Source organism: Pseudonaja textilis, chromosome 4 (genome assembly GCF_049901715.1).
Source record: "Pseudonaja textilis isolate UNSWEBS1 chromosome 4, rPseTex1.2, whole genome shotgun sequence".
Lineage (NCBI taxonomy): Eukaryota > Metazoa > Chordata > Lepidosauria > Squamata > Elapidae > Pseudonaja > Pseudonaja textilis.
The window spans coordinates 29,467,962-29,493,871 of record NC_141993.1 but is presented as its reverse complement, the minus strand read 5'-3'; the positions used below and the strand labels follow the sequence as shown (position 1 = coordinate 29,493,871).

Here is a 25,910-nt window from a genome sequence, read left to right as displayed (position 1 = left end):
AAGCAGGGCAGAAGAAAATGCTACTTGGTGTATCATTGCTAAATCTTATTGGATAGGTTGTAAAATGATTGTCTTGATTGCATGGCTGACCTGCTGTTTAAAAAAAGCAGGGCTACATAATCTTAGTTAATGTTGGGATGAGAGATCACTAAGAATTCCTAGGTTGTAGTTTGGTAAATTTTTAAAAAATCATAGAAAAAACAATAGCAAACCACTTCTGCATTGTTAAGTAAACAACATGACCTTGTTTGTGACAACATGAGGAATCAAACTTCTGAAGGAAACTTAACTTTACCCTTGATTGATTGCTGTATCAAACCACTGAATTCATTTATCTGAATGGCTTGGTTGGAAGATAAATTCAAATATATACACAAAGAGGCATGCATAGGCTCAGTGAGTGTTTTATGCTTTTTGTCACTTTAGGCATCCTTAATGTTTGTGAGAAGAAGCTAAGTTATTATCTATTGGTAGGTCTCTGGTTGTTTTGAAGTAAATTAGCTAGCTTTCTGACTCTCAATGGCCTTAACAGTGACAATTTAAAAATCTTTTTCCTCAGAGAAAAAAATAGAAAATTGAAAACAAGTTATTGAATGACTGGCAGAGGCAAGTAACAAATTTTACATGGTCTAATAAAAGACTGAGGATTAAATGTAAGAAACTGCAGATCTCGGAAGACCAAGGCAATCTGGCAGCCCTGAACTTCAAACTGTATTAACCAGGATAACTGTTTAATTTGGATTACATATTGCATACATTATCACTCTGTGGTTGTGTTACCTTCTTTGAAGGAACAGGACTCCCAGATGGACAAATTATCTTTAGATTGAGACATATACAGAAATGAGATAATTTGTATTATGTGGAATAATAAAACAATGTATTAAAGTTGGGAATAAATATAAGAAGATTTCCAAATTCTTGCCCCGTTGTTTTTTTTTTCATGAAGATAAATGTATGAAGAATTTTGTTCAGACAGACAACAAGTCATATATACATCAAAATGTGATAAGGCAAATATACAAAACCACCTGATCTGTTTCAATACCTTCAAATAACAATATAGTTTTTAAAAAACTGCAAAAAGAAGAGAGAACCATTAGAGACCTGAATGAATATGAAAACCTTTTTTTTTTTTAGCGTTTGCCAGGTCTTGCTTATAAATCGCTGATGAATATGTAATTCAGAAACTGATATAATAATACAAACTTTTTTTCCTAATTTGGCAACTTAAAAAGAAATCGAGAGCACAGGTAGAACATTAGTGAATTTGGGATTTGCAAATTCAGTTTTTCTATTCAATCCTAACCCTAACCCTTAAAACAATAGTATGGATAATTAATGTGGTGTGTAAGGACAACCTGTTGAAGGCCACTACTTTCCTTACCCCAACTTTGTATTGTAATTCTTTTAGTTAAAGAGAAGTAAACCAAACCTCTGAATTTCAACATTATTTTTGTTTCCAGAAATTTCTCTGGGCCTCATATGAGTGTCCTATACTTTCTTAAAAAGTTTTTTTTAAAATGAAGGTGTTGTGCATTGAAGGGAAATTTACTTATCCTAATTTTGTGTACTATGTTCTTTTAAATGGAAGTTTAATAAACTGGAAAAAAATGCTTATATGTATCACTTTCAGCCACAAATGTAGGATTTGATAACTTATCAGCTGCTTGATTTTTTTAAATAATTTTCATGAGTTCTAGGTCAAGCATGCCAAGTCATGGCCATTTGTGGGCAGAAATGAATCTTATTCAAAGCATTTAGAAGCTGGGATTTTCTCATCTCATGGGCTTTACCAATCTATAGAATAATGAGTTTTAACTGTGAAGAAACTCTCATCTCAATTTGCAGCTGCTTGTTTCAGAGATGTTTACAACATATTTTCTGCAACTCTAAAGATCTGCAGAATGGGAAAAAACATAAAATCAAAAATATATGTTTTTATTTGTATTAAGCAAAAAAAATCATAGGGAGCTATGCAAAAATCTTTTAAGTGATTTTCTTTTCATAATGATTGTTCTTATATTTTTAAGTGCAAATATCTGTATTCATTGCAATCATTAGTTATTTGATTGATCTAACCAGAAACTTGAAGATTACAGAAACAAATAAAGTAATGAGGAGGAAGGAATCCAGTTCAGTGACTTAGTGATGATGCCTCTGAAAACCCAAGTATTTCTCAGGTGGACCTTTTATACATTTCCAGGAGTGGTTGTTTTCTGCCTTCCTCACTTGTGCTTGATATATATAGTCTGTTTTCCTGACCTTGGTTTCTGATTAATCAGGCCTCCTGGGGTCACCTCCTTTCCATTACACAGTTTGGTCCCTGAAAAGATCATGATTCCAGTTCTTCTGAGCAGAAAAAACCACAAAAGAAAAGTAAACTAAGAGGGTTGAGAATGATCTAATAGAGTAGACAGAACAACCCCAAGGTCTGTGACTTATCAAGCCCCCCGCCATAGCATCCATTTTGGGAATGCAATTACAATATGTTATCCAAATTCCCCCACCTTTGGAGAGGGAGCAGTGATTGTTTGTCTGTGGCACTCTCTTGCAACTGACTGATTGGTGGATCTCAAGAGTTTAGTAAACCAAGGAGATCATACAAACCTGCCAGCCTTAACACCATTTTAGGCTTCCAGTATCTAAACTGTTCAACAGACAAACAAATGATCCCTTCCCCACACCCCTAGCATTATTTAAATGATTTCTGGTTTATGCATGAAAAGGTTTTTCTGCTGGAGATGTTTATACTCAGTGCAAAAATTCCTGTCCCAAGAAATGCCATTAAGATGACAGGGTTTGAGAGAATCCCTGTCACTATATCTGAAGGGCTTACACACTGGGCATTTACAGGCATCTAAATACCTGGATGAGGCAATTGCCTTATAGTATTCCTGTAGGATAGTCAACTGATAGTAACCCTCTTTATTACCGTATTTTCACTCCGTAAGATGCACTCCCCCCCACCCCCCAAAAAAGTGGGTGGAAATGTCTGTCCATCAGTGCTGGTCCTTTGGTGAATAGCAGCTGGACTGCAGTGGTGGGGTTCTTTTACAGTGCTGAACCCTGCCTCTTTGGTCTTTGTCATTGCCCACCTCTTCTGTCTCTTTTTCCCCAGTGCAGGAGTCAATAGGCAGAGCTGGCACATGAGAGGACACCTATCTGTGGTCTTCTCAGGCTCTGCCTGATATTTTTTCCTTGTTTTCCTCCTCTAAACCTAGATGCATCTTATAATCAGGTGCATCTTATAGTGCAAAAAATACGGTAATCATTGTAAAATAGCTCCTCATTGCTTCATTGGCTCAGACCTCAAATCCTATCTCTTCTTGCACAATCCATCCATTTTGCTGTAGCTTTATCTTGTCATACCTTAGTCAAGAAGGCCTGTGAAAAACTGGTGATATTGTGTATTCTCTAAAACATGGCAAAGTTGAACTCACCAAATTTTGGAACCAAAATGAAAACTGGAATGAAATACAATTTTATAAATATCAAATGTCTCTCTAAATTGCTTCAATTTATCTTTGGAGTTTCATCTAAAAGAGACACGCATATTGACATCAATAGATGTACCAAAGGAAAAAGTTATATCATGATAACAAATGGTTCTTAACGCTTGGAACCGTGATGGCCACATTGGGACACCTCTAGCTGAATTGTTGTGAGAATTCAGACTGTACTTTCTGGAATTACAATTTTTACCTGTGCTTGTCTATTGTCCATTATGTAGCATTTATTGAAAGCATGACTAAACTGTTGTAAAAATGCTTGCAAATAAGCAGTTTTTGGTGCTACCAATCATAAGACATTGTGGAAACAACCTGCCTTTTTCCTGCAACTGAGTTATTTTCTAGTAGAGAATATTACAAAAGAAACTTTGGGCTTACAAATGGAAGATGGTAACATCTGGACCCCATCTTGCACTGGTTACATTTCTTGCATGTAGCAGGGCAATTGCACAATAAAAGCCTTGTGTGGAAGCAGCATTCCTAAACAAAAATGTTACTGTTTAGTTTGCAGGGAGGAGAGAAAAGTGCCTAAAAAGTTTTTAGATTTGTTTCCAGAAAACATATAACTCTCCTCTAGCCAAGTTCAATTTTTTTTACTCTTAAAAAACTTTCATTACAACAATTAATAGTGGGGGAAATGCAGATGAACAACTTATTCTCTAAAACATATGACATTTCTCTGCAAAATCCAGAATGAGAATCTATTTATTTAAAAATAATCATACACCAGTATATTTACAACATCTAGCGTGGTTACTGAAATAAACCATCTTCTGAGTTTGCTCAAAATATTGCATCATAAACTAGTTAAACACACTACTAGAAAAATTAAAAACCCACTAATGTTACAGTAACCAAGCTTTGCATGATGTGTGAATACAGTTGGTAAGCCTCAATGTTCAACTGACTCAGATTCTTGTATGAATCCATCCAGAGGCAGAACAGAGACTCGTTTGAAGGAAAGCTACAAACTAACAAAATGCCTCCACTTGGTCCCTTTCCTTATTTCCTTTGCAAAAAGGTATCTCGTTTGTTTAAGAAGTCGCAGATAGATTGTACAGATATCCGCAACCAGCCCATCGCATCTTTTTGCTTCCCAATCAACCATCCATCCCTAATAATTGTAGCTCTTTGATTGTGAGAATGCAGAAAGCATATCTGCTTTAAGGATGTCAACAATTATCCATTGGAATTCGAAACCTCACAGTTTGGTGCAGAAACCCTGTAGAGTTGCATAAATTGGTAGCTTCCTTAGATAGTAGATGCCTCCCAGATTGACCATTGGTCTTGATGGACTCTAAGTTTCTGGGCTATGCTTGAGTTTCTAATTATTCCAAGTTTAATGACTGATTTCAGGGAATATAATATTTACTGAGCAACCTAGTATTCTCTGGGGAGAATGCAATCAGCAGCACCCCAGATAACAGAACAACTTTGAAATATTTATTTAGAAAGGAGATAAAAGGAACGGTGGTGTAGATAATTCTGAAACTGTGTCAGACATTTCTATACACACCCCACCATCCTTGAACAACTGGTTTGCTTTTTGAAAAGTTGATTGCAGTTAAGCACCTTAAAATCAATATGCATATGATGAATTGTATCATTCTACCTTGAGTCACATGACCAGAGAAAAGAAGAAAGACAGTTTAGAATGGAGCAATCCACACCATTCTGAACAACTTTTCATAAGAATGCAATGAGGGGATTTTTTTTCTTAATATTTTTGCTTGAAGCTCTCAGTGAAACTCAAATTATATTTGAACAACTGTTTTCTTGTGTTGGTTTCTATCATCATAGCAAAATGTATTCCTCTTTCAAAAGACCTTTCCTGTTCTCACTGTTCTGCGCCCCCCCTCATGAAATTTCTTTCCAACATTCCATTGCTTTGGAAAGAATAAAAAAGATTGACTTTTGATCTTTTTGTCAATCATCTCCAACCTAGTGCCTTCCAGCTGTCTTGGGCTGCAAATTCTGGGAGTTATAATCCAAAATATTGGATCAACAAAAGCTACTTTTATATCTTCGTGTTTATTTATGTACCTTACATTGAATATGCCTGAAACTGTCCAAGGTGGGAATCTATAATAAACTTGGTATCCTGATTATTTGGGATACTCATCCTGTTTTTTCTGAAAAAAGGCACGTAGTCTTGTTTGAGTGATATATTCGCTCAAACCCTTTCAGATATCTCACACGCATATACTTGGGAAGTTTATCCAAGTAATGCATTTCATATAGGTTACTTATCGTGTAACTATTACTGGGAAGACCTGAGAAGTTTGGAGACTTTGGTGCTTTCTGAGGTTGGGGTGTTGTTTTTTGCCAGAGTCTGGTCAGGAAACACATGCCAACAAACAACCAAGTCCAGAGAGCATCAAGGGAGCCACAATTAATCCCTGAACTGCAGACTTCTCTTCTATTGGTACAAAGAAAAGTATCAGACCATGATTAACATGCAGGCAGGTTTCACCTTATTTTAGTTAGCATGAAAAAGACCTTCATTTTCTAGTCTCATTTAAGAGAGTGCAAACACAAAAGCAGATGTGTTTATACTGTTCATTTTGAATGTTTTCTAACAGCCATAAAAAGACTGTTTAACGTTTACCATTTTATTAAAACAGGTAGACCTTGCCAGAATGCTTGGACTGAAAGCATATACAAAGCTGTAAACAAAATCCAAACCTCTTAACTTATTTACATGAGAAGATTTTCTTGCTGAAATGTTATCATACCATTTTTATCTACAACGCAGTATCTCTCAAAATAAATATGAAGAGTCATGATCTGATAAGAACTGATAAAGGCTGGATTCTTCATGGAATGTCATTGACATTATCTTTAAGGCTGTTTTGCAAACGGATGTGATTTATTTTACTGCAAATTAGGGAGAGCAAGGACTTTAGAAATTATTTGGAGGTCAATGTCATATCTGAAGTTTCTACTTCATTATTGTGACATTATATAAACAAATAAATTAGCTATGTGCCTTGTGATTATCCCTTACCCCAGCTCCTATACTAAACGTGGTGTTACAAAGAGTAAGATATAATATGAAAGTAGTATCTTTACCACTAGGCACAAAAAAACAGCTCACCCAGATTTAGAGAAATCTGCTTCTTGGATATCTACTATTTAAAAGTCAAGTATAGGATAGAAGCAGGCTGCCCCTCCTCTCTCCAAAATTAGAAACATCAATAAATTACAGAAAATGTGTGTGTGTCAATTTGCATATGTGCATGTGAATTTTAAAAAAATACTGAAAAAATAGATATGTAATAAATTTTGCAATAAGGAGAAGTATATTAACAGATGAAATATATAACTGCTTAGTTTGGATGATCCCTTAGCAGTAGACTAGGCCTGGTTTTCTAAACCGCCTTGCTTTGTATCAATTTTAAAAAGGGGTGTGTGTTTTTATCCAGTGAATTTACATGCTCTTCAGACAGAGTGGCTTCTAGATAGTTTTTTTTAAGTTTAATTATTTATTTTAAGGTTGAGCAATCTACTGGGTAAGAGGCGAGGCAGGCAGCTGTCTATATTAGTAAAAATGCCTAATGTCTCATTGGCTTTCCATAGGCCTGAGGAAGATTAAAAATACTATTGTTTTTATATTACTATTATTGATATTTTATTTCATCTTTGCAATTTTTAACTTTATATTTTGGGTGTTTCTTATAGTTTTCTTGTAGTTTTCTTGTACTGTCAATCCATGAAATCTTTATTATGCTCATAGACCAGCCTAAGAAGAGTAGAGTGCAAACAATAATTTTTTAAAAACTTTAAAATGTAAAATACACAAAGATAAAAAAAAACATTAAAAAACTTAAAATATACAAACAAAAATCTTAAAAACCTACTAAATGGGATAAAAATATTAAGCAAATATAAAATAATAATTAATATATGTCTAACTAAATCTATTATAATACAAAATACTTTTAGCTAGCAAGTCAAATATTCCTGCTGATTTGAGACATAGGTCATCACATCTCATGGATTTTAATTGCTGCTGGCAACACTGTATTTAGAAAGAAGTAGTGGCTGCAAGCAGCAAGAAAGTGTAAATTTGTCCTATGCATCCTGGGAAAAAAATTATGGAATGCTACACGAATTTACATGTCATTCTTGTGCAAGAGCCATTCTAATCTCTGTATCGTTCCAGTTTTAGTTTATGTGCTGCCGAAGCAACCACTTATTGTACTGTTGATTCCCATACATCTCTGGTTAACAGCCAAGATTCCATGTATAGTGACAAGTATAATTTAATAAACAAATAAAATACAATAGGCATTTATAAGCTTCAAACTGATTTTACATTGTGATATCATAATTCATGAATGTTATTAGCAATTCAGCCATCAAAATGTGGGTCATGAGTTGTTTCCCAAGGCAACAGCTTTCAGAACAAATTCTAGTGGAGCATGCCATCTTTTCACAGCTGCATGCATGGATGTCATTCAGATAAGCCGCCATACTGCTCTCCCTGCATGCTTATTCATGTCATACTGCTGTCAAAAGATGCTATGCAACTCAGAAAAATGGGAAATTGGATATAACTAACTTTAGATTTTAGAAAGAAGAGCACTGACAAATGTCATTTCATTAAAACTTACACTCTTCGTAAGAGGATTCAGAACAGACTAGTCTGGGATAGTTTTCACACAACTTGAGATGGGATCTATTGAGGAAGTTACAGAAATTGTGCACTGAACTATGTAGAAGAGATGGGATCTATTGAGGAAGTTACAGAAATTGTGCACTGAACCATGTAGAAATTCAAAAGACAGGAACATGAAGCCTGTGCACTTCCCACATCAGTGATCCATCCAAGAGATCCAATCATCTTTAATTTACACACAATTTGGGATCAAATCATAAAGATTAGTTTTAATAAAAGAAGGGATTTTATTAATTGGCATTCTTAACAAATGATTGTTTTTTAAATGTTTTGCTCTACAGTAAAATGTCAAGGACAATGAGTTATGTTGATTCAAGGCTCCAAGGGGCTTGTTTCCATTCTTGCATGATTTTAATTTATGGGAGAAATGAAGCAGTGATTGGCATATCCCTGAAAAGTGTGGTTTTTAAACACCATTAATATTGTATACTTCTTCCAAAATGATGAGTATGTCCTTCACCCCTCCCCCTCTCTCTCTTGTATCCCATCATGATTAAATTAGTCTCAGCAGTTTTCTTCCCATTTAACTGTCATCCAGTGAGTTTCTGAGCCTACCTTTCTATTGTTAAACATAGTATGCTTTTGACTTCTGGTCTTGGCTAGTTAGAATTGTTATCTATGATAGATCCTGTCTTAGCTGAAATTCTGAGTGGGCTAATAGTTTAAAATTGGGAAAAGAAAAAAAGAGCCAGTCTTTGATATGATTTTGAGGACATCTGGTAATAGATGCTGGCAATGCTAATAATTTCTGCTATTAGATTTCAGACCTTCTAGCAGGTTGAAATTAGGGTTTGTTTTTAGCAAAATATGTGAGTGTTAAATAGGCCACATGCAAAATATATAGTCACAGACAGAGAAGGATAAGAAACATGGATGTAATCAGTAAATAACTAATGGTCAAGTATTGTCTGATCAAACGAGGATCTAATGGTTCAAGACATAAATGTATGTAAAAAAAGAACCCAAATGCTCACAATATCAACATGTTGCTTTTTGAGAAAATGGCTTATGCTGGGAAACACATTGAAAGATGATGAAGATTTTCAGTGATTCAGACGGACACTGAGTTGTGACAACTGGTTTTCTTATTGGTTCAAACTATAAGGAAAAAAACCCCCTCCAATTGCCATGACTCAGCTCCCAGATATTGAAAGTTGTTTTGTACAGACAAATAGCGGAAATCTTTTAATTATATTCTATATTCTATGATTATATTCTACCTGTTCTCCATAAACTCAAGGTGTCATATGTAGTACCTCTTCTTCCATCCCAGAATTGAAACAAAGGGAGCTCTTGTGGCTGAAGCTAGACTTGACTCTTGGCTTCCCAGTCTCACTCCAATACTTTAACCACTCCTTGCAGGAATATTGCTGTCCCACGTTAAATCCAGCCAGCACAATTAGATCTTTTTCTCCAAGTTGTTCTAATGCCATTATATGTCACATTTTTTAGGTATCGCAAAATGCACCTTATGCTACAGATAATATTAAGAGCAATGATAAGCTAGAAAGTTGGAGAGAACCATCTGATCTGGATGAGCACATAGAAACAGCACAAAATATAAATTCAATGAAAGCCATTGATAGCTTCAGGTAAGAACAAAAGGGGTCAGCCTCACATCCCCTAACTGTAACAAAAAGATGTTCAAGTAATCAACTTTTTTGTCCTGTCCTCACAACTTGGCCTTCATCTCGTTCTTCACCTAGGGTGAGTCCATTTAAAATTGCTTTTGGCTGTTCCAGTTTTAATGCATTTCTTCCCCTCTTATCCCAATACAATTTTTGCCATCCACACAATCTAATATACTTGGTTGAAGATATAGTTTATGATGTAATCGAGTTGGAATTTGCCAAGCTCCTATGTATAGTTTTAGGTGTTGCAACTATCGCACTTCATGGACGTTGTGGTTGAGGTTCGGGTTAGGGTTAGGGTTCAGATAGATCTGGATTACACAGGATTACACAGCAGTATCCATGTAGTGCCTGACCTGAGTTTATCATGGTGTTTGTCAAGTTGTGTGTGGGCTCCTTCTGTACCTGGATTTTCCCCTATTTCAAAACAATAACACCTCTGCACCTGTAATTTGTAAATTGGGCAATTTGACAAGTAGTTAAATCAACTGCTTTATCATACACCTAAAACTATCCATCTTTCCTCATCTCAAGAGAGCAATTGATTGTTGTTTCTCAAGCCAGAAGCTGACACTCTGTGGGAGTAGAAATGAAACCAATGAATATCATTCAACATGTAAGGAGCAATGATGTCTTCTCCCTGCTCCTAGTCATGGTGATGACACAAGTGAACAGATGGTCTCCCAGCATAGAGCTCGATTGTCTGCAGTGACAAATCTAGTTCCAATGCATTTGCTATCTCACATGAGATGATAACCTAATAATGGAAGCTCCAGCTCCTTATGAAAATGTGTGTGCATTTGTATGTCTCTTCAGTGACTTCTTCAATGTGTTTGAGAGAGGGAAGATGATACACATGTCTTCAAAGTGTTGAAGTGAAACACAGAGATAATACTTGAGAAGCACTGCTGTCTATGACAATTTTATGAAAACCTTAATGTACACAAAATAAAGAGTGACCATCTGTTCTTGAAGTTGTCCCAAAGATGCTTTTTTCAAGAGGCAACTGGACTTTCTGGTTAACCTGAAAGTCCAGTTGCCTCTTGAATAAAGCATCTTTGGGATAACCTGGATTACTAAGAATCTCCATAGACATTTATTCTTGAAGTAGTATATGACCATTGAGCTTGCACACAGTTAAGCTTTGCTTAGAATGTTATAAGATGACATTCTTGCAAATTATGGCCTTTTGTTACTATTGTTTTTCTTTTCTTTACCTTTTCTTGTGTACTTGTTCATGTATACTATCTGTAAAAGTATTGTTTAATATCTAAATATGATCATGCCACACCAGTCTAATATAACTTTTTCTTCTTCCTGGATTTTACTCTATAAGTTGCTTTGTGGAAACTTTGTGTTCATAACTAGGGACTTCAGAGGAAAACCTTTTTAATTGCTTTAAAGCTTGAAGACAGGAGACAGATGCCTAATCAGCTTAAAGGGTTTTTTTCTTAGCTGATAGCAGCTGATAACATAGTGTTCAAAGAGAGCAAGCAATGTGTTAATATTCTATTGTTCTCTAAAATAATAGCGCATGTTAGAATAGATATTATTCCTGCATTTTCAGAAGTTTCAATGTCTTGAAATAGCTTGTGGGGTTTTTTTTTTCAATAGATATATCTGAATGGAGAAGCATTACTACAATAAGCCAATTTATTTCTGAAGAAGTCTTCAGATCTTATGTTTGTTTCTCATTTGAAGATACATGCAAGAAAAAAAGCATGGAAACATCGCATGCTTCCTAGTGGCCAATAAGATGTCCTGTCTTGAATTGTGCCATAAAAGTGATAATGTAATTTTTAAAAACTTAATATAAAGAGAAAGCTCGTGTGGAATGTGTCATACAGAGATTAAAATATTGGACTAGTAATGGAAACTAGTTCTTAATCATGGAAGCTCAGTGGGTAACTTCAGACATCCTACCTGACAAAGTTATTGTGGAGCAATATTGAAGAGTATTTTATTTTATGTACACCGGTAGATTAGACATCTAACAAAAATCTTCAAAATAAAATTAAATAATGTTAGAATCTAATTATTTTAAATATAGGATAGCAAACAGAATAGTACTTGGTGGATCATCTTGCCCTCATTATTGTTGTGAGTTTTTAACTCAAAATCAAAACCACAGGCTGACAGATGCTACAAGGATGTACAGACAGCTATGATGGCTTTATGCCAAAGTGTAGTGATATTTGTTTTGTTCTCAGAAAAATCAGAAAGAGCAGGTGGCTTTAAGATTACCAAGGAAGAGAGAACCCCAGATGGTACCCATGGCCTGTTGCCTAATTACCTCTGTATGTCCTCTAGAGATTACATTAAAATGAATTATTGCCACAAGGATACATGAAAAGCCATCCAAGTCATCCTCCCGGCCAGAAAAGGGCATTGGTGGACACATGCCTCATTTGGAAACATTAGCATTTCAAATTATATCATTTTCTTTTTAATTGCTTTAATGCAGAAAAAATTAAGAGAGCAAATAAATATAGCAAAAATAAAAATGAAGGGAAGATCTGTTTTCTAAGTATTAAATGTAGAATTAAACCATTACCTTGTGGAATAATAATGTTCAGGACTTCTATTATTTTGATGGAGAACTAGGTCATAAGCAGAGCAAACAAGTATCATCAATTCAAAATGACATTGTGACATGATTTTAAAAAAACACAGAAGAAAATTAATACTAGCCAAAAGTTGCTGGGAAAATTGGATCTACTTTTGTTCTATATTCAGCAAAGCCACTGCTGCTGTGTTTTCCTGGATATTTATCTAAAATATGAACTAATATTCCAATATTAGAAACCCCTTGCCTTTCTATAAAAACAGATGCACAGGATGGATAATCAAAGATATTACTTTCTATCAACCAAGGTAGTGGTCAAAATGATTCCATCGCCATTGAATAAGGAAATTCTTCTATCTTATTACATACACTCAGAGATATTTATTCTATCGTACTCTGTTGAAAACTGCTGTCAAAACCAGCCCTATCATTACGCCGAATAAGGCGGCTCCCTCAGCTCCCTGCTGATTTGAAGGCTAATAAGAAAAGGCTCCAAACTGAACATTAATGAATGATATTAATAGAATTTTTACTGCCAAGATGGAGCCAAGATGTTCAGCAGATTTTCTGCTTCTAGTGTTAAGAAATTCGACCAGCTGTAGGTATTATGTACCTCCTCATGGCTACGACCATAACTTGCTGTTCATCAAATGTTTAGGACCAAACCTGAATACAGATGAGCTCATCTGTATAAATGCATGGTGTGTTACAGTGTTTATTGTCCATGTTAGCAGGCTGATTTCTATTCTGTTCTGAGAGAAGTGTACTTTTTTAAAAGATTAGTTAAGAATCAAGATCAATTTTTATGTATATATTTCCCTGATGGGCCATGGGAAAGGATACCAGGTGTTTTTTTGGGGGGGAGTTAAGAAGGAGAGGAGTAAAAAACCGTATAATTCTGTGTTTACTAAATTGTAATTGAGTTTATTAAATGTTATGTCTAAGCAAGATTGCATCTTATTTTTTTTGTAGGCTAGGACAAGCAGATTAAAAATCCCAGTTTTATTCAATTGTGTAGTTTTAGAACATAAACGTATATCCCAAATATTGACAACACTTGGAAGCTTCATGTCTTTTAAAACGTTACTCTTTCTACATTGTCATATGGTTTTTAATTGCTGTATAACAGTATTTATTAGATATGTACTTCCTAAGTAGATCTATACATGAAAACACAGACAAATTGGGGGGAAAAGTTGATTCTGGTTCTTCTTTCAGAACTGCAAAATACAAGGAAGTAGAAAATCGCATTAAACAACACACACAATTAATGAAAGAAAAAAGAAAAAAGTTAAGAGGACTACCCAAAGAAGATATGGAAAAAGCAAATCAAGACCTTGAAACTGTAGGTTTACATTTAGAAAACAAATCAAAGATTTTGACACTGGAGGTTGCATTTATTCCCTTTGAAATATAGGATTGGTTCATATGTACCATTCCTAAATGCTGGGATTGAAGGTGATTTGTGCTCATGTCGCTCTCACCCCCTTGGAGTTTGGAAAACTCCAATCTGCTCTCCTCTTGATCGCAAATCGTACCATAAGCTATGTTGACAGAAGTTTGGTTTGGATATGAATCAAGATTGCAAAGCAGTCCCTAACTCACTCTAGTAAATGCAATCAATTTGTAAGATGGGAAGATAGGTTGAGCAACATGAATGAAAAATAAATGAAGAAATATTATTTCTTCATTTAGGAAAACTAGTTGAAATGAGACAAAGAATTTTGATTATGGCGCTTTGCAAATGAATGAATGAAAAAAACATTTAAAGCAGGATTTTTTAAAATAAAATATCAGTAGAAAATACGTATACAAGTTGTGTATTATTTTATATTAATCTTATATGCTATAAAACCTATGCATACAAGTAGTCCTCTGCTTATGACCACAATTCAGCCCCGAATTTCCACTGCTAAGTCAGACAGTTGTTAAGTGAATTTTGCTCCATTTTACAATCAATCTTGCCACAATTTCACTGCAGTTAAGTTAGTAACATGGTTGTTAAGTGAATCTGGCTTCCCCATTGACTCTGCTTGTCAGAAGGTTGCAAAAGGTGATCACATGACCCCACGACACTGCAACCTTCATAAATACATGCCAGTCGCCAGGCATCTGAATTTCAATAATGTGACTACAGGGATGCTGCAATGGTCACTTAGTGTGAAAAACAGTCATAAATCACTTTTTTCAATGCTGCTGTAACTTCAAATGGTCACTAAATGAATCATTCTAAGTCGAAGGCTGCTTACATTATGTGTAGCTGAAAAAGTCATTTTTAGAACTGACAATATACGGTATTAGAACCAGAAATATAAAGAAACAGGACTAAAAGTAATGTAAGGTATTAATCGGATCTAAACTTACAACCATTTGTTTACTGGCTAATGAACTGTTTTCATGGCACTGAAAAAAGTGATGACCAGTCCTCACACTTACGACCTTTGCAGCATCTCCACAATCATGTGATCAAAATTTGGGGGCTTGGCAACTGAAATACATCTACAACCGTTGTAGTGGCCCCAGGGCCATTCGCAGCTTTCCCAGATGGCTTCCAACAGGCAAAGTCAATTGGGGAAATTGGACTTGCTTAACAACCATATGATTCACTGAACGATTGTGGCCATAAAGGTTGTAAAATCAAGTGCGACTCATTTAACAAGCATCTTGCTTAGCAACAGAAATTCTGGTCCAATTGTGGTCGTAAATCAAGGATTGCCTGTAGCATGTGAAACTTGATACGGTTCAAAGTATTAAGATTCTCCTATATATAAAACCGAATGAAAAATCCGTTTTAAAACGCGCTTTAAGGCTTGTTTTCATTCAAGATTTGTAAGATGGTCTTGTGATTTGCTATTGACGTGTGGAAAAAGAAAAAAGTAAGTTTCTTCTCACTGCTCAATTGGTTGATTTAAAAAAATGTTCTTCAGTATTAAAAAAGCATATGGTACAGACAGCACTCAACTTATGACTGGAATTGAACCTGGAGTTATGGTCATAATTCATGATGGTCGTTAAACAGGTCACCACATAATTATGCCTGGTTTTATTACCTTCTTTGCACCAGCCACTAAATGAACACCATGGTCTCTAAGCGAACCTGTTTCCCAAATGGGAATTTTTTGGCAAAAACTGGAAGTAAATTCAAAAACCACTAAAAATCATGGTCACGTGACTGCAGAATGCGCAATCAGCCATAAACCTGAGCTGGTCGCTAAATGACCAACATGCAATGGCATGACTTCAGGGAGGTACAGCCATTGACCAGTCATTAAGCAAGGATTACCTATAGGGGGTTAAGAATAATAATTTCATATAAATATACAGTAGTTTCATTATATAACATAGAATGATTGTCTTCGATTTAGATCATTAGCCAACTAAACCTAGTATTATCAACTGACTACTAGCAGTAGGCTAGATTTTTTTCAGCCCCGTCAAGAAATGCCAGAAGTAAAACCAGTTTTGTCACTGAAATATGGCTCTGCAAATTTAGGATTTTAGCCTATCCTAAAAATATGCTAAATTTTGATCAAATGCACTTTAATATGGAAATATATCCTGTGGAACCCAGTGAGAGTTTCATTCAAGTAAAATGAAAAAAGTTGAGCTATAGTAGAAGTATGATAATTGCTGTTACTGGAATCCAATCGGTTCTTGCTGAAAGAAACTTAACTGCACAATCCCAGATATTAAAATGTCCAGTGGGATTTATTTCTAGGAAAGTTGGCATTGGAATGTAAAGTAACTTCCCCATATTTGGTTGTGGCACCCATATTCTGGAATTTGCCCCAATAAATATAAATATCCTATCTTTGCTAGAGTTTAAACCTATGATTAATTTTATTTACCATGGAATTTTTGAAACCCATGGTGATACAATTAAAGCAATAATGGCCATTACTACATGCAGGGCTGTCCTGTAAAATTATCCAGGATAGTAGCCTGCTCAAAAGTACTCAGCAATGTCCTGACGGTACTTTGGGCCTCTCTTCTGCCTTGGCAATGAAACAGAATAGGGCTTTTGACCACATGAGTGTTCAGAGCAGAGAAGAGATGGTCTGGGAAAGCCTCCTTTAGTTCCAGTCCTAAGCAGCAGAGGATTCATTGGTTTTCTTCAATCTAACAAGACCAATGAATTCACACCAAGGGAACCAGTCCTCGTTGCTTCCCACTATCTCTTTCCTGCTTCTCCTTCAACCCGCAACAACAAAAACAGGGGAGAAGATATGTTGTCATCCCTTTTTCTCCCCCTCCCTGCCACTGATGACTTTGAAACAGGAAGAAAACAGGAGCTGAAATAAGCTTTCTCACTCTTTCCTGCGGGACTGCAGGCTTCACAGCGACTCTCCTGGCTGCCTTGTGAAGCCAGAGGCAGTGTTCCTGTCCTTATACATACACTTGGAGGAGAGACCAGAGCCTTTTCTGGCAGCTTAAAATATATTGTAGCTTTAAAAAAAATATTCCTGAAATCTGGGGTGGGGCAGGGAGGTAGAGAGAAGGTCTAAAGACAATTCCAGCACCACAGATATGTTTAAAATGCACCTCTACTACATATTTGGCATTGCAGTGCTGAAGACAACTAGGAGGTGTGTGCCCCTGTCCTGCAGGGGAGCCGTCACAATACTGCACCTCGAAGTTTTAAGACTGCAGAGCCAAAGTCATGTCCAGAGGTATACCGGTGCCCATTATTCTACCCAACTGAAAAGAAAATTGGTGGTTAGAGATCCAGAGGATACAGGAACATCTGACTTGGCATACTTGTGCCAACAGAGAAATGGAAATACATTATAATTTAAGTTGTAGGAGAAGTAACAAGGGGAGGCTGCCTTTGTGGTGGGTCAGGATGGGTTGGGCACATTGTGTATTTGTGTTCTCAACAGTTAGTGGTTATCTTCATGTCGGGGCAAGTGGGAAGTGTGGGGCAGCTCTTAATTTTTGCATTTTATTATTTCTTCACCCAAGACTAAAGACATGCTGCATTCCATGAGGTCTAGATACACAGTGGTTTAAGTAAGCAGAAGAATATATATTAGCGACAATACTGAGCAGAATTCATAATTGAAGCTTTCTTGGCCAAAGGCAACACAGAGTCCATTATTTCACACTGACATGAGAATGGCAGAGAGATCCAAGTGTGCAACTGTGTAGTATTGTTTGAGGCACAACCGAAAATAAGATGGTCACGTTATGTTAATTTGATCATTAGGTGTTGTGTACAGGTTGTTTATTCATATCTGAATCTTTGCCGCCACAGGTTCAGCATTTGGAGGCGGCGCTTGGTGAATTGAAGAAGGACCTTCACAAGGAGTATCGTTTCACCGCTTTTACAGGCGAGCTGCTTCCTACAGCAGATAATCTCCTACCTACAAATATATTTTCTAAAATGACATTTTAAGTGGATGAAAGACTGTCTCTCATGCAGCAGCCTCTCACTAGTTGTTTTTCAGGGAATCTGTTTTTTTAAAAAGATTTTATAAAACTATGTATTCCCTCTTCATTGTTTATGTCTTTACTTCATAAAGTTACAAATCAGTATATATCCTAAGGCTTTGGAATACCTTATACCATAGTTGAAGTGTGGGTTTAAGGACAGCGTGGTTGCATTCTGTTTTTTTCTATCTTCTCAGAATTCTTTTGTGAAGATATGTTTCATAACTTAGTCTGTATTAATGAGTCTTAGCAGAAGTAGGAAAGTTTTTTATGTAATTGCCTATTGTGCTAATTCTGGTATAGTAACCTCAGGAGCCAAATAACAGCCCTTCCTGATGAAGGTTTTTGAGAATGGGAGGTGATCAAATTGGCATTTCATTGCCCCTAAACCAATGATTTCCCCCCCCCAAAAAAAAAAACCCTGATTAACAGGATTTCATTAGCATCTAAGTGCCTTAGCTGAGAGGCCTGTTTTCCAGGTTAAGATAATGTTTGGCTTTAAAGTTTCTAACCATATATCACATTTTATTTTTTTGCCCTCAAAAGTGACAAAACTTTTATCTCAACTTGGATCCTCAAGGATTTTGTTATTATGGAAATGTCAAGGCTCTGATAGAAAGCTACACATTGAACTTGAGGAGCTATGGCTAGAAAACAAATCTCCCTGAAGCAATTATTCATCAAATGCATTTGATCATATTACACAAATAACTTCAACAGAGAACCATTGCTAATGTCTCCATGTACGATGTTTGGAATCATTAAGGAATGTAGACGTTTTATTTAAATACCAAGAAATCAGTAGCAAAGAGGTCAAGAGTAAAGAAACTGATCTGAGCTTTAGGTATTTCTTTACTTGATTTATGTAACCGCCCACTCATCATATAACTCAGCCTCCTTAGATTTAAACAATCTGTTAAAGACAGGATGTGACTGTACCAGCTGTATTTCTCTTGATACAATAAACAGCTGGTGTTTCTTCTCTGTTTCCGAGTCCTGTCTCTGATTAGTGCTTGGCTTGGGGCAAAATAACATTTTCAGATGAAATGCACTTTCTAGCAGGCTTGCATTATGGTGGGACTAACACTGGCCATCTGCGGTTGTAGTCTATCCACAGAATGAAAGTGAGAGATAACACTGAAATTGAGGGGGGCGGCTTTTCTTAATGTTCAGAACAGCTGGACAAGCAGGAACAGGAATTACCCTTTATTCCTAACTTCAGAAAAATGTATGATTAGCACTGACTAGCCATCTTCAGAATGGAGTTAACGTGGCTTGTTCAGTTTCATTGGTTTATTGCAAAGCCTTCCTGGACTGTCCTTGTTCCACACTCAGTATGTGAGTGTTACATGGTGCTCTGTTTCACACAATACACCTCATATCTCAACCCACACATATAAGATGTTACTCATTTCATCCATCATCTGCTGTTTCATTCTTCTCTCCTGTGTGAGCAGTGTTGTTATTATCAGTGTTGAAGCAGAAATTTTGTAGAATGATTCTTGTGTTCAAAAGGCACTTCCAAAATGCAGCAGGGCTGGCCTACCTCAATTTGGAGTAGCTTACATAATAACTGATACAGGATATGTGTCATAAAACTGTTACCCACGATGTAAAACTACTCAATTACTCCACTGATTATAAAACATTTCCTAGGTCATTCAGGGGTCTCCAACCTTGGCAACTTTAAGCCTGGTTGATTTCAACTCCCAGAATTCCCCAGCCAGCAAGCTGGCTTTTAAAGTTGCCAAGGTTGGAGACCCTGATTCAAAGTGTCAGGAGGGAGGGCTGCCGTAGAAGATGCAATAATGTTAAGTAAGGGCCCTGTGCCAGCTCTGTGAATTGGGTTGAATTGTTTTGGTTTTCGTCTAGATTTTAGAAAAATCTTTCTTCCTTGCTTTAAAAATGCCAGCACTGATTTTGGCAGTCATGATTATAGGATGAAGAGGTTACCAAAAATGGATGTGGTACCATCCAGGTTGATCGTCCCATCTTCATGTCTCATCAAAAGGTAAAATGCCAGATCCTTCAATAGAAGCTTGGAGCATAAATTGATTAGTGCCTCTCAGCATTAAGACCCGGCTTGGTTTAGCAATGCCAAAATCAATTTTATGTTTATAAAATAAAAAACTTGACAACCAAAACCCTTATGTATGTCCAGCCTCCAACTTATTTAAAGGAAATACTATACAAAATATAGACCATCACCTCCATCTTAGATAGCTCAGAATTCTCTGGTATACAAAGGTCAGAACAATTCTGCAACAGCAAGAAATGAGGATTGCTATAGCTCCTTCATTTTGGGCTTATGAGTGCCAATCTGAGCATTTTCCTCATACATTTAATGGCAGGCAGTTTATTTATTTAGAACATTTATATGGCCACTTACTCACTCACAGCATCTCTAGGTGCTTTCAAAAAATAAAAACACAGTATAGAGAAAAATTTAAAAAAAAATAGCCAGTCAAATAAACCATTTGGTGGGTTCCATCCCACTCTGAGTTCCTCAGGTCTGCTGGCAAAACCAAGTCTTCAGAGCCTTACAAAAGAGTGTCAGTGGGGACCAGCCTAATTTCTGAAGGGATGATATTCCGAAGGGAGGGAGCCACCACAGAAAAGGCTCTTCTTCTGGATGAAAAAACAATTTCTTCCCACCAGATGTACCTCCACTAGATGTTCCTCCGTAGAGAATGGGACCTGCAACTTTCCTTGTCTCCCCACTCTACTGGGTCGGGTTGATGTGACCTGTCCCTCGGATAACCTGGTCCCAAGCCATAAAGGGCTTTAAAGGTGATTACCAGCACCTTGAATTGTATCCGGAAGCAAATCAACAACCAATGCAGCTCCCGCAGGAGAGGTTACACATGTCCACATTAAGGTCTGCACAAAACCATGCGGGCTGCTGCATTTTGAACTAACTGGAGCTTCCGGATGCTTTTCAAGGGCAGCCCAATGTAGAGGCAGTCCAATATATCAGAAAGATGTACAATTGCTACATGTCAATAGAGGTCCCTTTGCAAAATGTTTTCCTTCTCTTGCAACTTTGCTCCGATGACAACGTTTTCATATGGCCCATACGAAATCTGTATGCTTTGTTTTAAATGATCTTTTGGTAGCCTCTGTCAATTATTTGTCATTTTCTTGCTCTTTGAGATCTTTTTATACATGGGGCTACCAGTGGTGATATTCAGATATTGTTGCCATTGGTTCGGTGGGCGTGGCTTGGTGGGCATGCTTTGCGCACGTGCACACACTTGGCGTGCATGCGCATGCTAAATGCGCACTTTGCGCAGGCACAGAGGTGTTCTAACTCACTTCCTGCAAGGCTCCAGGATCCCGGTCGCTTCAGCAGCTGCCGCACGGCACTATTCTGTTCTGCACAAAGCAGCTGTGCTTCAAATTCAACGGATAAAGGTGAGTAGGGGAGCCCGGGCATGCGGGCCCAACAGTAGAGCCAGCAGAGCAGTGGAGAGAACCCATTAGGTCTCTGCTGCTCATCGCTCCTACCGGCTCTCCAGAACCGGGCAGAACCAGTCAAATACCACCACTGGGGGCCACCAAATTTTGAGGTCTCACATTTATTTAGAAGAACCATTGGTAGCCACGAGTGATGGATAGAATGCAGTATTGCAGGCTAATTCTGCCGACTGCGAGGAGTTCGATCCTGACCGGCTCAAGGTTGACTCAGCTTTCCATCCTTCTGAGGGCAGTAAAATGAGGACCTACAATGTTGGAGGCAATATACAGACTCTGTAAACTGCTTAGAGAAGGCTGTAAAGCACTGTGAAGCAGATATAAGTTTAAGTGCTATTGCTATTTGTTCAATTTGTATGCTGCCCAACTCCACCCAATTCTGACCAGCTCATGACCAAACATAATAATAATAATAACCAACCCAAGGTCAAAAATAGCTACAAAATAACTCACCCTTGGTGCTAGTGCTTTCCTGATTTCCGTCTTACCTACTTTTTTGCTGATTTGAATTTCTATTCCTTCTTTGTTATCTGTTGGTGCTCCTTAGGATTTCATTCACCCTTTCACTCTTTATACTCACCCCCTTGGTTCTTGAATTTCAACTTTTCCATTTCAGTATCAAATTTATGCCAACAACACCATGGTGCATACTTTGTCTGTAGCTCTTTGTCAGAGTGCCTTGCAGGGATCTCAATTTCAGTATTATCACACCACCTAAAATTCAACATGGACCAAGTAGAAATTGTTTTTTCATCCGGTTTCTCCTGCCTCTTCATTGGCTATTTCTCCCTTTTATTTTCAAAATATCAACTGTTTATATCTTAAGTGGTTACTGGAGGGCTTGTGTGGAAGATAAACTCACTATGAATCCATCCATTGCATGGTAGGGTTATTGCAATTTCCAGTTTAGGAGGCAGTTTGGCCAGTTTTGAGATAGAAAACCTGATTCATGGCCTGATTCTTTTACAGCTGAATAATTTTAGCAATTTGTTCTCTTGGCCTCCTCAATCGTTTCTCATTCGAATCCAAAACGATGATAAAAGTTGTTTGAAACTTCCTGGTTTTCCCCAAAGTTCCGTTTCGATGCAATCTCTTCCACTGAATTCCAATCAAGCCATATTATCAATTTATGTTGTAAGCTGCCCAGAATTGTTGGACCTGAGATGGGCAGCCAATTGTCATAATAAATAAAAATAAATAACTGAATTTAGACTCCTTGTTTTTGGTATTCCATTCTCTTCAAACATTCCAACACATGGGGACTTTGGTATTCTCTGACCTTGGTTATTTTCTTGCAGTTGTTTCATTACCAAACTAGATAACCTCAACAGTGCTAGAAGGGAGTGGAGTTTGCTCTTTTTTTCTCATATGTGGCTTGCCCTGTCAGTGTTGGTGGGAGTGTTCTTGATGGTTCCTTGTTTAGACTGTTGTTTACTGTTAGCTTATTTGTCTGAGTTGGTAGTTCCTTAATTGGGATATTGTTTACTACTTGTTGTTGGTCTAGTATTAATCTAGGTGTTAAGCCCTAGGTGTTACTCAAAATTTCCACTACCAGTTCTTCAGAACTGCTCAGAACCTGCTGAATAGCACCTCCGTTTCCACTCCAGTGGCTGTGTAGAAGTATATTTTATTGCATGTTAGTTGGAACGGCTTGGTTAGGTGGCAATATTTATAATGAATGTGAATGAATGAATGAATGAATGAATGAATGAATGACAGGGAGAACAGGAGGAGGGAACTGGGAAGAAAAGGAAGATAGGGGCAGGTAGAATGCCTAGAAATGTAGTTTTGATTGGAAAGGAGCCATTTAAACTATAGCACTGCTTCCCTTTTTTTCTTTTTGACAAAAAATGCAGTATATAAAAAAACAACATGGCTGATATGCTTCACAGGAAAGCCAATCAGAAATAATTGATGTCTGGAATGGACCTTTTAAAATACTGTTTGGTTGCTATGTGTAGCTCTACCTAAACAAAGCCCAGTCCCAAACAGATGGACACAATAATATTTATATTTCCCTGCTAATCCAGGGTACCTGTGAATTGTTTCCTATAAAAGAAATTTCCTATCAGAAATTAAGGCGATGCACTTTCCTTCCTAGTTATTGAAAGGAGGATTTAGATAAGAGGGGGGAAGGAGTTGAAAGAAAGAAAAGAAAATATCAGAGGAAGCAGCAGAAAAAAATAGAAGAAGTGACACTCGGGAGTGGTATATCTTGCTGGAGATTTGGCACAAAGTTATATAACTTATCTTGGCATATCTCCACTTATATTCTAACTGAACACCCATCAGCCAGCCTAATATTTTTACTTGCTTGAAAGTCACTCAGAATCCTGGAAGGTCTCACTGTTCAGAAAAGGGTGGATGGAACATATCACAACATTTATGGTTAAAAAAAACAATAAAAAGTATATACCAGAAAAAAATAAATGGTTAAAACGCTAGCCACAGTTAAAGCAGAATAAATATTTTGATTTCAATAGATTAAGACTACAGTACTGCTTGCTTCCTTTCCTTTCCTGCATTCCTGCTTAAGCTCATTGGTTCTCTGGCTGAGTTGGCGGTGGAGCTCCCCACGCCACGGTGCTTGTCCCTTCAACCTACCTTCCTTGAGCTCAGGGTCAGAAGTGGGTTGAGAGTTCGTGGCCACATGTCCCTGACACAATAATTAATGGCCTAACTCCAAAGAGAAATCACACATTCATTAGATCTGGTCTGTCCCGGGGGAAGTGGCACGGGGATCTGGGCAGGGGGAAATTTACATCAATTCCTTGACATGGTCAGATCAGCCCAGCCAGGGCAACTGGTAGGTTTCAGAAGGAGCTTGGGCCCTGGCACCATGGTTTGGCTAAAGCAGGCCTGTCAAACTCAAGGCCCGTGGGCCAGATCCGGCCTGCGGGATGCTTAGATCTGGCCTGCGGGGTCATCCTGGAAACAGTGAAGGACCGGCCCACAGTGCCTCTGCCAGTGGAAACAGAGCTTGAGGGACCTCCCAAGTCCCATTTTCACTGGCAGAGTGTTGCAGGAGACTGTCCCAGCCAAAAACAGAGCTTGGGAGTCCATTTTCATTGGCAGAGCGCTCAGGCCCGCCCCCCACAGGCACACACACACCCCGACACCCTGAGGTCAAACACAACCTTGATGCGGCCCTCAATTGAGTTTAACACCTCTGGCCTAAAGCCTCAGTAGTAACTTAAAATATAACCAGACAAGCTGCTGGATCACTTATGCAGATTATCTGGATCATGGATCTAATAGAGCTTCTTGATTATCCAAGAAGCTAGGAGAGATGAAATAACACAAGAGACTTCTGTCTTTCAGTGGAGTTGTGTTATCTAGTGTTATCTACACCGAACCCAAGAAAGAGGATCAAACATGATGCAGATTTTAGAAGATCATTGGGCTTAAGTCACATTTTCCAAACCTCTTGAATGGTATCTTAGGAACACTGGAAGCCATAACTCTACTTTCTAAGTCACTCAGTGTGAAATGCACTGTTCTTCAAGCTTGTTGCCTTGTTTTCTGCTACTATGGAGCTCTATTAAAGTCTGCTGCTGCACAGCAACCAGGAGAGACCGTTTGTGTTAACTACACGCCACATACCAAGTAACTATGCAGCAACATGGACTGACTCGCAAGGAATGTTATCCCATTTAGGCAAGGGAAAACAAGGTGTGACTGAATGACTCAGCCAGGCTAAATGACTCACGTTCCTCTGAACAAAAAGGCCTGACTCTAGCAGGCAAAATCCACCAGGAATTTCCCATATACTCAGCCCTGATGAATTTCAGTGAACTCTAGTGGCTGAGTAAGATCACAGTTTCACTTTTGCTCAATTTCTATTCAGTTAAACCTAATGGGGGTGACAAAGACAATGCCAGGTGATTGGGTGTTACCATTTTTACTGGATTGTACTTTTCTAAGGTATCAAAGGTCAAGTTACTCTGCCACTTCCCATATAATAGCTTAGGTGTCTACACAACTCATTTTGCATATACATGCCATGCTCTGCTTGGATACTTGCTGCAGAACATTATCTCACAAGTGATAAAGGTTCGATTCAGGCATCACGGTGAATTTTGTCTTAGCATAAACAAGGAATGACTTTATGCTGTGCTATTCAGTTGTCTCCCTTTGGCTCATATCGTTGGTGGAAACAGCTGAACAAACCACCAAATATTCATCTATAACTTTTGCAGGGCTAGCCAGCTTTTAGCCAGCCACATGTTTCTGGATGATAATTCCAATATCCCGGACCATCCCTTACACTAACACAGGATTGAACTAGGACAATGTCTGAACGTCTAAAGCAGTGTTCCTCAACCTTAGCCATTTTATGAGGTATAGACTTCAATTCCCAGAATTCCCCAGCCAGCATGGGGAATTGCTAGCCTGGCTGGGGAATTCTGGGAGTTGAAGTCCATACCTCATAAAATGGCTGAGGTTGAGAAATGCTGGTCTAAAGGCTACTCATCTCTGATTCAATATAATATCAAAACCACAAAATCCTAAGCCAGAGTTTGAGCAAAGGACAAAGGTGCTTATTTACACTAAGCTAGAATTAGAACAATTCTTCCTCTATGGTATCTAAATATAGTTCCTAAATGGTGCTTTCC

The 25,910-nt window shown here is 37.7% G+C and overlaps 1 protein-coding gene and 1 non-coding gene across 4 annotated transcripts in view; one reads left to right on the top strand and one right to left on the bottom strand.

The window, feature by feature from the left end:
• The window catches only part of LRRC27 (leucine rich repeat containing 27), a 66,892-nt gene extending 48,088 nt beyond the window's left edge, over positions 1–18,804 (top strand). For 2 of the 3 annotated variants that reach the window (XM_087932493.1, XM_087932492.1), the window contains exons 9-11: positions 9,646–9,785; positions 13,609–13,735; positions 17,645–18,804. In XM_087932493.1, the coding sequence (XP_087788619.1) occupies positions 9,646–9,785; positions 13,609–13,735; positions 17,645–17,785 (408 nt within the window). In that variant the 3' untranslated portion in view covers positions 17,786–18,804. The remainder of the gene's footprint in view (positions 1–9,645; positions 9,786–13,608; positions 13,736–17,644) is intronic. The other variant, XM_087932494.1, reaches the window with a different exon arrangement.
• Positions 7,604–7,707, bottom strand: LOC113442824 (U6 spliceosomal RNA). Its single transcript, XR_003375037.1, has one exon. It is a non-coding gene; the product is annotated as a U6 spliceosomal RNA (small nuclear RNA).
• Positions 18,805–25,910: the final 7,106 nt, after the last annotated feature.